The sequence below is a fragment of the Cynoglossus semilaevis genome, chromosome 15, assembly GCF_000523025.1.
Source record: "Cynoglossus semilaevis isolate Cse_v1.0 chromosome 15, Cse_v1.0, whole genome shotgun sequence".
NCBI lineage: Eukaryota > Metazoa > Chordata > Actinopteri > Pleuronectiformes > Cynoglossidae > Cynoglossus > Cynoglossus semilaevis.
In genome coordinates this window covers 173,637-186,838 of record NC_024321.1, presented here as the reverse complement: position 1 = coordinate 186,838, position 13,202 = coordinate 173,637, and the positions used below count along the sequence as shown (strand labels likewise).

Here is a 13,202-nt window from a genome sequence, read left to right as displayed (position 1 = left end):
CCTGTATTTGATCGCAAAATACTCAAATTGAGCAATTTCTACTTAATAAAATGTCAAAAAATTCTTAAAGAGGGACACTGCCACCTCAGCAAAAGCAGCCTACTGGAGGAGAAAAGAAGGCATTGACTGACATCAGTATTGACAGATATTTCAACTTGCATCAGTATCAGACATGAAAAAGCTGTATCGAGCCATCCCTAGATAAAACTTAGTAAATTAACTTTATGGTTATGGGTCCAATATTGGTATTGGGGTACAATGCGTCCTTCAACATTTGTACTATTACTCAAATTTGTTCCTATCCTTAATTATTGAAAAGCTACGCAAGAGTAAAAAAATGCATCAAGTACAGACAGCAGCTGGTTGTTCACGACAATGGAATCAACCAATCTTTTATTAGAAAACATGTATTGATTAAACCCTTCTCAAGCTTAAACATTACATTTACCCAAAGAATATTTAATAAACCTATACCAACGTGAATTCTGTCTTCATATTCACACAGACCCTGTTGGGTCACAACAATCACACCATTTAGTTTCTGACATGATCATTTCGCAGGAAAAACTCGGGGGATTAAGTACTGCATGTTTCCAGGTCTGCCTCAACTGTCATAAAGACCAATCCCTTGCCCTTAACATTATGCAAAATGCACTCTATTGAGTCGTCCCTATTTAGTTAAATTTACTAAGCCTAAGCGCCCCTTCAAAACAAAGTGCTTCTTTGAATATGTTGGAACATTGACTTAATAAAAAGGACATCAACTCTAGTCTTGTTTGCAGGTTCAGACTGCACTCTGTGATGTGGAAGCCTCTAATGGTTAAATGATTCTGATGTTTCTGCCTGAACTCCCTCACTTACAAACCATACTTTTACCTAAAGAATACTGTACATAATAGGATTGTAGAGATGAAGCAAATGGTTACTTCACTGCAATTGAACAAATTAGGATTCTTCAAACATATTTTGAATGTAAATTCGGAATAATATAGCAAACAGAGATTTACAAATAGGGAACAAAGACTGAATAAAACATCTTTAACTATTGTCTAACAGCAGTGCTCTGCTGTCATGAAATCTGCTCTCTACTGCTGGCCTTCTTTCTTCTCTCCCTCCGTCGAACTGGAGCCGCTCCCTTCTCGCTCTGCTGCCATCTGCAGGACAGAATGAGGTAAGGTAAGCATAACAAAAACAGTTTATTTTTCACATTTCATTCGTTTAATGGCTACAACTACAAATGACAAAGGGGAAAACCCCTTATTAGAGGCTGTCATGTTGTCACGACTGTAGTTTACCTTTTTGTATGCCATTTCGAAGAGTTTAAGTGATGCCTGCTGCAGGTTGGTTGCTGCTTGTTTGATATTCTCGCCCGTTTCTGAGTCCTTGTTTGCCAGGAGATCCCTGACTTTAGAAATCTCCTCCTTTAGTTTAGTGCACTGAGGAAACACACAAAAAATGATTTAAAGATGCTGACATGATCTAAATAGGTTACGCAACTACAACAGAAATCTCTGTTACAAATAAAAACTGTTTTTTTTTTATTTTATTTTTTTTATGGTTATTGGACTAACAAAAGCTTTACCTCATCAGCTGGAAGCTGATCCTTGAACTCCTCCATTTTTGATTCCGTATCGTGTACTATGCCCTCAGCAACATTAACAGCTTCCACGCGGTCCTGCATACAACAATCGAAAAAACAAGGACAGAGTCAGACTTGACTGAACAATTACTTCTTCAAGGAACAAAGTGCCCCCTGTTCTCCCTTCAACAGGGTTTACCTTTCTCCTTCTGTCTTCCTCGGCGTACTTCTCAGCATTTTTGATCATATTTTCAATGTCGTCTTTACTAAGTCCTCCGGAAGACTGAATCACAACTGAGGGGATGGAAAAAATGATGACCATTTTAAGTACCGTGTTTTGCCCACACACAGAAAATGTTTGTTCCGTCAAAAGTTCACACTGTGAAAGAGTACCAAAACCCATCTATCGCTGCGTGCCCATGTTGCTTGAAAGAAAAGCAATTTTTAACAACAGATGCCATGCAGAACTATAGAAACAGGTTTCCTACCCCATAAGGTAAGGTAAAAGAGGTAAAAGAAAACCTATCCACCTAATTCAAATAAGGTTGTTTTCTACCATTATCCAATTTAGAAGATATGCAGTCTATGGAAAGAACTAATCTTTAAGGTCTTTTGCTATTATATGATAAACTTGTCATTAATTCTAAGAACTAAAATTATTTTACAGTGTCATTTTCTTAGCATGATCACTGACATTCATTTTTACATGATTTTAGTTCCTTTTGCTGAGGGCGTTGGTTTTTACTGTTTGGTTGCATTTTATTTTTACTTAAAATTGATTAAACTGTTTGTAAATATATTTATATTTAATTATGTTATAAGCATTTTTAAATATATATTGTGATGCATGTCTTTGTTTAAAATACAATATTCATACAGCATATGCCTTGCCTTGAGGTTTTGGGTTACTTTACAAAAGTAGTGATCTTGGTTGCATTTCAGTGGACATGTGAGCAGATGATGATAGAGGTTTTTTTTTTGGGTGGGGGGAGTTTGGAGTAAAGTGCTGGTTACTATCAATAAAGCACCAATGAGTCCAGTGTACTAACTTAAGTATTAGCATATCAATCACAAGACAATGGCTCCATTTGCCATGAATGAAACATGAGATCTTAATTCTCTTAAAACTACTAAACTATTGTTACTCTATTTCAAGTGAGGGTGTTACAACTCTGTATCTATATCTGAACTTGTTACATTGATGACTTACTCTGCTGTTCCCGGCCAGTGCCCTTGTCCTTGGCAGAGACGTGGACAATACCATTAGCATCGATGTCGAAGGTGACCTCAATCTGGGGAACTCCTCGGGGGGCAGGAGGTATCCCCACCAGACTGAACTGACCCAGCACTTTGTTGTCTGTTGCCATCTCTCTTTCTCCTTGACACACCTTGATTTCCACCTGCGTCTGTCCATCAGCTGCCGTTGAGAACACCTAAAAGTGAACAGAGATTGATGATGGATTACATTGGTAGCTTAAAAAGGCAAACATTTTATGGCTTAGTGCTGGGTTGTCCTTACCTGGCTTTTCTTGGTGGGAATGGTGGTGTTTCTGTTGATAAGTTTGGTGAAAACTCCACCCAAAGTTTCAATACCTAATGACAGCGGTGTCACATCCAACAGAAGCACATCGGTGACATCACCAGCCAAGACACCGCCCTGGATAGCTGCTCCAATAGCCACTGCTTCATCAGGGTTCACAGATTTGCTAGGAGCACGACCAAAAACTTCCTGAACCGTCTGCTGCACCTACACAAAAACGAGAAGTTTGTAACATTGTTGCTTTTCTCACTCAACTAGTAGTACACAAAATAATAATTACGGCAAGTACAGGCTTTGAAATACATTACTAAAAGGTTTACAATTGTGTGTGCGTGTATATCTGTGTGTGTGTGTATATATACATAAAGTTCAGTTTGATTTATCAAAAAACTGATAGACGGTAATATTTCAGAAGTGAAACTAGGTTTATTGGACTAACAAAAGATGTGCAATATGTGTGAAAAAATTACACAGGTGCAAAGATTTGGGCTCCCCAACAGGGAAAGAAAAAAAAGTATTTAGAAGATCCCCCTTTTGCCAAAATAACAGCTTCTAGCTCCTACTCATTTTCTATAACCTCCAATGAGTTTCTGGATTCTGGATGAAGGTATTTTGGACCATTCCGCCTTACAAAACATCTCCAGTTCAGTTAAGTTTGATGGTTGCTGAACATAGACAGCCCGCTTCAGATCATCCCACAGACTTTCAATGATATTCAGGTCTGGGGACTGAGATGGCCATCCCAGAACATTGTACTTGCTCCTGTGCATGAATGCCAGAATAGATTTTGAGCAGTGTTTTAGGTCGTTGTCTTGTTGAAATATCCGGCCCCGGCATAACTTGAACTTCGTGATTGATTGTTGAACATTATTCTCAGGAACCTGCTGATATTACTTGTCCAAATGTGCCCTGGCATACCTGACGCGACTGTTTTAGGTGTGTACTGAAAAGGCTTCTTCCGCATCATTCTCCCGTATAGCTTCTCCTTGTGCAAAGTACGCTGAATTGTTGAACGATGCACAGTGACACCATCTGCAGCAAGATGATGTTGTAGTTCCTTGGTGGTTATCTGTGGGTTGTCTTTGACCATTCTCACCATCCTTCGCCTTTGCCTCTCCGATATTTCTCTTGGCCTGCCACTTCTGGCCTTAACAAGAGTTGTGTTTGTGGCCTTCAGTTTCCTCACTATGTTTTTCACAGTAGAAACTGACAACTGAAATCTCTGAGGTAGCTTTTCGTAGCCTTCCCCTGTACCATGATGTTGAACAATCTTTTCTTTCAGGTCATTTGAGAGCTGTTTTGAGGCCCCCCCATGTTGCCACTCTTCACAGGAGATTCAACAGAACATGCAATCGGCCACCTTAAGTTACAGGTATTCAAATCAACAAAATGCCAAGGGTGCCCAAATTTTTGCACCAGTGTAATTTTGTTTTGCTGCATATTGCACATCTTCTGTTAGTCCAATGAACCTAGTTTCATTTCTGAAATGTTAGTGTCCATCAGTTTTTTGAAAATGCAGAATGAAGTTGCTTATCCAAACACCCAATGACTTATAAATGGAAATATTGGAAAATGTCAGGGGTCCCCAAACTTTTTCATACGACTGTGTGTGTATATATATATATATATGGACGTACATACAGTATACATACATATACACATATATACACACACATACAGACATGTATAGATATACACATATATACACACATACATACATACACATGCATATACACAAACATACACACATGTATATACATACACACACATAAAGTATATATATACACACATATACAGGATTGTCTCAGAAAATTAGAATATTGTGATAAAGTTCATTATTTTCTTTAATGCAATTAAAAAAACAAAAATGCCATACATCCTGGATTCATTACAAATCAACGGAAATCTTGCAAGCCTGTGATTATTTTAATATTGCTGATTATGGCTTAGAGCTTGAGAAAACTCAAAAATCCTATCTCAAAAAATTAGAATATCAACAAAAAGTATACCAGTGGGCTAGTCAACCAATCACTTGAGTCGTCTAATTAACTCAAAACACCTGCAAGGGTTTCCTGAGCCTTTAAAAACACTCAGCTTGGTTCAGTAAATATACTTTTTGGTGATATTCTAATTTTTTGAGATAGGATTTTTGAGTTTTCTCAAGCTCTAAGCCATAATCAGCAATATTAAAATAATAAAAGGCTTGCAATATTTCAGTTGATTTGTAATGAATCCAGGATGTATGGCATTTTTGTTTTTTTAATTGCATTAAAGAAAATAATGAACTTTATCACAATATTCTAATTTTCTGAGACAGTCCTGTATACACACATGCATATATACATACACACACACACGGTGTGTGTGTGTGTATATATATACATACACACACATATACATGTATATATACATACATATATGTATATATACACATGTACATGTATATACACACACATACACACGTGTATACACATATACACACACACGTGCGCTCACGGACACGTGCACACACGCACGTATACACACACACGTACATACACATACAGTACATACATACCCATATACATAGTTTGTGAAATAAATGACTATAGTGATAAACAGACTACTGTTTCAATAATCTAATAATGTGGACCATGCTGATAAAGTCAACTGCTAGACCGATTAAATCAAGCCATGCTTTGAAATTAAAAAAAAAAAAAGGGGGAAATAAAATCCAGAAAGCTACAATTAAGCCTTAGTGCACCTCATACCTTGGGCATGCGAGTCATTCCCCCAACCAGCAGCACCTCTCCAATGTCTCCTTTGGACACATCTGCGTCCTGCATGGCCTTCTGACAGGGTGCCACAGTGCGGCGAATTAGGTCGGCCACAATGCTCTCAAACTGTGCACGGGTCAGCTTCATGTTAAGATGTTTGGGGCCAGAGGCATCCATAGTCAGATATGGAAGGTTGATATCAGTCTGTGATTGACATGAAGAAAATGGTTCATTATTACACTCATTACGTACACATGCAAGTGATTTGGTCAAATTTACTGGAAAAAAGCAATTCTAAAGAAATGGAGTGACAATCTGGTCAAAATAACACAACGTAAAGTGTGGCCAATTAGATTACAACAGTTAAGTCAATCAGATGACTCCCAGCTCTGCAACCGTTCCTGCAGGAATGGTAGTCAGATTAAAGAGAATGCCCAAGAGCAGAGTGGTTGCAGCAACATCTTGAGCAGGTGTCAAACTCATTCTCACCAGGGGTCACATCAGCAATACAGTTCCCCTTGAAGGGCCAGTTGGAAAAATGGAAATGAAAGACTGTATAGATCAGGGGTCCACCAACCAACCCCCAGTTCGCGGACCAGTACCCGTCCATAGGTCATTTAGTACTGGGCCGCAGTGGTACACAGTGAAAAAAATGTACTTACTTTTAACCAATTTTCTTCATTCAACGACAATCCTACAGTCATACACATCAACTTTCTTTATTTAAAGATATGACAATATTTTAAAATGTCATTCAGACTATGATATAAACAGAAGAGTCTAAAAGATCCATTCCATAGTAACGGGTGGTACTGGCTGACCAGTCCTTGGAACAAAAAAAGGTTGGGGACCATTGGTATAGATGTAGCTACACCATTAACAGACTACTGCATGTTTCTGCAATTGATTATTATTTATTCAAGCTACAAATATTGTTCATTGCTGTGTAATAAACACAATTAAAAAAAATTAATTTCTCAGGTTAAAAAACTTTAAAAAATTAATTTCTCAGGTTAAAAAACTCATGGAGTTTACTAAATGCTTTTTAAGCTCCTGCGGGCTGCACAAAAAGGCTCGGTGGGCCGCATTTGGCCCATGGGCCTTGAGTTTGACACGTGATTTAGGGATAAAGCCACCAACTTCCATCACCACCATAGAGAGCTGCACAAGTAATTCAAGGCCAGTCAATCTGGAGCACAAATGCAGAAGAGTAGTAATGTAACACGACCACCACAGCAGCAACTGTTCTTACTCCAAGTGGTCAGAGAATGAGTTTAGTTACCCAACGCAAGCAAATATTACACTGTTACAAACTATTATGCAATAGGTTGATAAAATGTGCTAATTTAGTGTTAATACATATGAACAGTCAACATACCTGCAGTGAAGATGACAGCTCACACTTGGCCTTCTCAGCTGCCTCTCTGACTCTCTGAAGAGCCATGTTGTCTTTTGTCAAGTCTACAGCTGACTATAAAGAGAAGATATATACGACTTTACTCTAAACTTAATTTTTCCACTGTAAACCTGTTTAGATAGCCAAAAATGTAACATCACCTCTCTCTTAAACTCCTTAACAATGTATTTAAGAAGGTGTTGGTCAAAGTCCTCTCCTCCCAAAAAAGTATCACCGTTTGTGGATTTCACCTCAAAAACTCCTTTTTGGATTTCCAGAATTGAAATATCAAACGTACCTCCACCAAGGTCGTAGACAGCAATTCTAAAAAAGGAACATAGTTTATTTTACTGAATGGTGTACATGCAATAACACAACTCTGACTGTTGAGGCGGTCCTCTTCTACTCACATTTTGTCCTGGGTTTTGTCCAGGCCGTAGGCCAGGGCCGCTGCAGTGGGTTCATTAATGACACGCAGAACATTCAGACCAGCAATCTGACCAGCATCTTTGGTGGCCTGAAAATCAAAGTTAGTCAAGCACTTAACATATAGGTCAATAGATACACATAAAAGTACAAATTGTGTAAAACAGCACAGAAAACCCACAGTGGTGTATGTGCCTTGGTATTGATATTATGGTGCAGTACATTTTTGATACAAAAAGAAACATGGAGTAAATATATCAATAACTATATATATTAGGGGTTGTAACTTGTAAGACTTCAAGTCCAGTCTCATATTATGAAATTTTTTTTACAAAGAGCACTGAGTGCATTATCCTCAACAGGCCTTTCAGCTGTTATATAAAGAGAATAATGTAAAAATTGTAAAGCAATTTGATAGGACTAAACATACAGGTAAGCCTGATCCTAATCACAGTTAAGCATTTGCTACACGTGATGATAACAACCCTCCAGTCACGAGGTGAAAACATTTCTATCCCCAAGGGGGGCATGACAGAAAATAATTGAGAACCACTGCAATGGACGTTAGCAATAATGAAGGTAATAACAAAACCTGTGGTGATATGCCATAAAATAATTGTCAGCGTCAATTAACAAGTTAACACAATAATAATCGAGTTCCATCCCTGATCAAGATTTTCAAAAAACTTGTATGTGTTTGTATGTATACCTGTCTCTGAGAGTCATTGAAGTAGGCTGGGACAGTAACAACAGCATTCTTTGCTTTGGTCCCCAGGTAGTTCTCTGTAACATTAGCAGTAAAAATATTACATTTAATGTGAAATTCTCCAAAATGATTGGAGAATTAGAAACAGTTCAACAAAAATGAATGACATCATACCTGCAGTCTCCTTCATCTTTATGAGAACAAACGCTCCAGCCTGGCTTGGAGAGTACATTTTTCCATGGGCCTCCACCCAGGCGTCGCCGTTTGATGCACGTACTATCTTGTAGGGAACATTTTTTCTGTAAATAATAATAATAAAAAATTTGAAACAGATTTTGGATTTCACCATTTGAATTTCTCCGTCAGATGAGAAGAGTTTACCATTTAACCAACGATGTGAGAAAATCAAATCATCAATGAAAAAGCACCAAGTACAAAAGCTAAAGAAACTTAGTTTGATTAATACATTAATTATTTGAGAATAGTCCATCAACTGTTAAACACTTCTACTAAAAAGCATCAAACCATCCCTACTATACTGTAAATGGGCTAAAATGATCCATATATCGTCCAAAGGTTTGATATTAATTAAACAAATGAGGGAGTAAAGGGAATCACTGTCATTTACAATTTCACTGACAGAAAACATTTTTTTTGGACAATTCAGTTCAGCCATTTGCCGGAGACCTGACAGCTAAATTATCACGTGTCATATTTAACCAAAATCAAAGGTTAAGGTGATGTCTATGTACAAATAGTTTTTAATTCTGTTTGACAAATTTAAAAGAGTGGTATTATCTTATCTTTTGCAATCAATTACATTTTCAATTACCAGTGTTAACTGTTTAAGGGTGATTATTCTGCTAAAATCTATGGCTAACAAATGTCTCAACGGTATAACTGTTATTCTGAATATAAACTCACAGGTCTTTCTGGACCTCAGGATCATCAAAACGCCGGCCGATCAGTCTCTTGGTGGCATACAGTGTGTTCTGAGGGTTGGTGACAGCCTGACGTTTAGCAGGCATGCCTGCTAAGCGCTCCCCATCTGAAGTGAAGGCAATAACTGATGGAGTTGTCCTGGCACCCTCTGCATTTTCCAAAACCTGAGGAGAAAATGCAGATGATTCAACTTAAAAACCTTCACAGTTAAAGCAGCTCTTTTTGCAACATTGTTAATAACAGGTTGGTCAACTTGGTCAACCTGAACCAGAATTAGTATAAAACATCCTCAGGTAAAACCTTTTTAGTATAGTCTGAACCAGAATCAGTATAAAACGTCCTCAGGTAAAACCTTTTTAGTATAGTATTTTTTAAGTTAGACCGGTGACGAACACATTTTTTGGTATTTCATTACCATAGGAAACCGTTACAAAAAAGCCACTGAGTGCCACCCTAATAAAAAAATATATATACATGTCAAGGGCTGTCGGGGTTGGAGGGTTGTGAAGCTTTTGTGATGTAGCAAAATACCCTTTCTGTAAATGCACACCGTTTTGCACTGCTCCATTTGTTTTTACTTTGTCACACTCATCAGTGTGTGTTGACTGTTAGGACAGGGGCTCTGCATTTTTAGGTGCAGTTGTTTTTTTCCCCAGCTCGGAAAACGGCACAGGTGATTATATTTTAAGTGGGCATGCAAATCTGTTGCGTTTCCTTTTTTGTTGCCACTACTTTGGAACAATTTTGGCATACTGGCTTGTCCGTGTTACTGTGTTCTAGCAAGATAATAAAACACAAACCATGCATCTTACAAGGTATACTATAGTAACATTAATTGTTTGTGTAAAGTGTGACAAATTTCTTTTAGTGTAAGTAATTTGTTTTATGTATCATTTAGTTAAGTTTTACATTAAAAATTAAATATTCAACTTGTATCGTTTGAAGGAAACATTTTGTGTGGTACCAGGTTTAGTTGTATTGTGCTTCCATAAGAGATATTTCATTTCCTGGCCCTCAACCAGAGGTTCCAAATAGGTAGATTGCGAACTATCAGCAGATCACAAAGAGAGTGCGTGAATATCATAACATTATTAAAGAGCAAATGAAAATGGCACACAGCATAAGTGAATAATCTTCAGGTTTGCCCTAAAAAGACTACAAGTCTATTCCATCACTTGCAGCAGTGCCTTAAAAGGGGTGGGAGCAAGCATATTGTGTGTGAGCGCATGAATGACAAGTGAGAGGCAACTGGGAAAGTACAGCATCAGCGTGAGTCACCACCGACACACTGGTGCAGTTTTTACGTCTTTTCTGTTAATAATAATAAAAAAAAACATTAAAAAATTATTATTATTGCTTTTTCATACCTTGGCCTGTTTCCCCTCCATGACAGCAACACAGGAGTTGGTGGTTCCCAAGTCAATGCCAATAACTGCACCCTTGATTGCTTCAGATCTTAAATACAAAACAGAGAGGTTTACAAGGATGTAAAAGACATCCGTACCTGTACACCCAAATTACACTTCATATAAACTATCTATTTACATTTAAATCTAACTTAAAACAACAAGATTTGAGCCCTTTTCACAGAGTGAAAACTTGTTGACTGAACCAACCCATCAATAAATGTTTCTAAAACATCTAGTGATTTTTGGTAATTAGGTGTTTGCCTAATACTTACGCATAGTTTCTCCTGGAGAGAACTCTGATTGCATCCTGAGGAAAGCCATTCCAGCACGCCTAGAAAATGCATCAGAAAGGCTTAACATCCGTTACCAATATTAGTCCACAACAAAAATGTCATTTTTCAGTGTTAGGTATCATTAAGACTACAATGTCATTGCCATTTTTCATACAACTACACTTTACACTTTTCTCCAGTTTTACAAATTCTTATACTGCTCTTAACAGCCAGCATTGCATAGCACTGTACAATTTCCACAAAGGTAATAGCATAGTATATGCAAGAAACAATGCAGGATCCTAAGAAAATTGGGGTTGCACCACAAGGACAAACACGAAGGAATTACAAATTGAAGCTATCATAGATTGCAATGGGAAACTTCTTTGGTAATAAGAGGTACAATATCGCTGCAATGGTGAAGATCCAATGGTAGTACAGCTTTACTAAAGCATGTGCGCACCAGTGTTAAAATTTAAAGCAAATTCCAACTTAGTCCTTTGAATAACACCGTATTCTTATTTTAGAAAGTATATAGAAAACACACTAGTTATATTTGAGTCTGTGTGCTGATGCAATCATCAGCTCTGGACAAGAAATTACAATGACAGTTTGTACCTATTCCAGTTAGGAGTTAACACTTAAACTGATTTGAAAAGCTGGCTTTATCATTGGCAAAACTAAAACTGGAGGCAGTGATGGAGGAGACTCAATCACCTTGTAGAATTGGAATATTACACCCATACAATAGTTATTATTATTAGTTATATATATAGATAGTTATATATATATATATATATAGTATTTATTTTTGTCCATGACAAACAAATGTGATTTCAAAGAATTTAATGCATTGGTCAAACTCAAACTCTTAAGATTAAATAAAGCAGAATAATTTGTAGGGGTAGAGAAAACACCACTGAAGGTCACTCACTGATCCATGGTCTTGGACCAGATGTTTCGCCTTCTGCTAACAAACAACTTTACAAAACCTCACAGTACGGTTTACCTACATATTTTTTAGTGTTTTTTTAAAGTTTTTTTTAATTTTTTCGGTTGTTTAATTGTTTCTCTAACAGGTCTTTTTTGGTTGTTTAATTGTTTCTCTAACAGGTCACATGCATGTCCCCACGCTGAACAAGCATGACGCTAATGAAATTACATACACAAAGACCACGAGGGCTTTAGAAATAATATACATTTTAAATATATACGTTAGCTCGACTTTACGTTAAATAAGATGTCATAGTATGAATGTATTAGAACAAACTAGCAGTAAGCTAGCTACGGAACCGTGCTAATTTAGCTGGATTGCAACTCGTGACAATGCACCACACCATGTGTGTGTCTTCACCAATAGGATGTAATAATCAAAAACTCACCTTTTTGACCAAAGAAGACACGTCTTTTCGGGAGTTCTTTAAAGGTAAGGACCTCGAAACAGTTATTGCAGCTCTCAACATCTTGACAGTTTAGCCTATAAAGGTTATGGACGATATGGAACTGTTTACCGTTATGGTTACGCTAATATATGTAAAGGCTTCCTTTTACATTCAGTTGACAGACTAAACCAATGAAGAGAGGTGGAACACCTTACTCAACCAGGGAACGAACGAGTCTTTTCTGGAATCATCGACACATGCGGCACAGTGAAGCTTTAAAGGACCCCAGATTATGCTGTTCGTGTATTGCCTGAATAGTTTTATCGGTCATTTGTAATTATTGTGCTTTTTCAGGTCAAGTATTGGTCTAATTTGATAACTTGACACCACAAGTGAATCTAGTTTTATTATTTAGTAAACATTATCTATTTTGTGAAATTTTAATCTCGTTCTGGTCGTGCACAAAGGTGATCCGGCAGCCTCAGAGGACCTGTGAAGGTCATGATGTAATAAGGGAAGCGCAATGGGTTTTTTGTGTTGCGTCACAATGTTCTTGAAGAACGTTTAGTAAAGTTTTATCATAGAATTTACGGAACCTTTAGTAATATATATGTTAATAATTTGCTATACCCAAGTAACCACGTGACATTTATGAGTGAAGCCCATCAAAGATAAATTGACGTTTTCATCAGTTTTTTCAGAATGCATTTATTTTACAGCATTTTGTATATTTATTAGAAAATGTCACTAATTACTAAATCAGACACAATATTAAATAAATAATAACGACGGAC

General features: G+C 37.3%; 1 protein-coding gene across 3 annotated transcripts; it reads right to left on the bottom strand.

Annotated features, from left to right (window-relative positions):
• Window positions 1–347: 347 nt before the first annotated feature.
• On the bottom strand, window positions 348–12,686 carry hspa9 (heat shock protein 9). Of its 3 annotated transcripts, none has more exons than XM_017039271.2 (17): window positions 12,624–12,641; window positions 12,409–12,503; window positions 11,027–11,085; window positions 10,713–10,800; window positions 9,328–9,509; window positions 8,578–8,702; window positions 8,407–8,480; window positions 7,682–7,788; window positions 7,433–7,595; window positions 7,254–7,346; window positions 5,870–6,079; window positions 3,099–3,326; window positions 2,790–3,012; window positions 1,779–1,873; window positions 1,583–1,675; window positions 1,296–1,436; window positions 348–1,154 (listed from the first exon to the last, which is right to left on the bottom strand). In XM_017039271.2, the coding sequence occupies exons 2-17, from the start codon at window positions 12,487–12,489 to the stop codon at window positions 1,086–1,088; spliced, it is 2,031 nt and encodes a 676-aa protein (XP_016894760.1). In that variant the 5' UTR covers window positions 12,490–12,503; window positions 12,624–12,641; the 3' UTR covers window positions 348–1,085. The 3 variants fall into 3 exon arrangements, with proteins under 3 accessions (XP_016894760.1, XP_016894759.1, XP_008324611.1); XM_017039270.2 differs by having other exon boundaries at window positions 12,619–12,637; XM_008326389.3 differs by having other exon boundaries at window positions 12,409–12,686.
• Window positions 12,687–13,202: the final 516 nt, after the last annotated feature.

Excerpts from the sequence above, each read along its gene's own strand:
- hspa9 (XM_008326389.3), bottom strand. The coding sequence starts at position 12,489 with ATGTTGAGAGCTGCAATAACTGTTTCGAGGTCCTTACCTTTAAAGAAC. Across the intron at positions 11,086-12,408 it reads TGTCTTCTTTGGTCAAAAAG|GCGTGCTGGAATGGCTTTCC; the intron begins GTGAGTTTTTGA and ends TGCATTTTCTAG. Across the intron at positions 3,327-5,869 it reads GAATGACTCGCATGCCCAAG|GTGCAGCAGACGGTTCAGGA; the intron begins GTATGAGGTGCA and ends GTTTTTGTGTAG.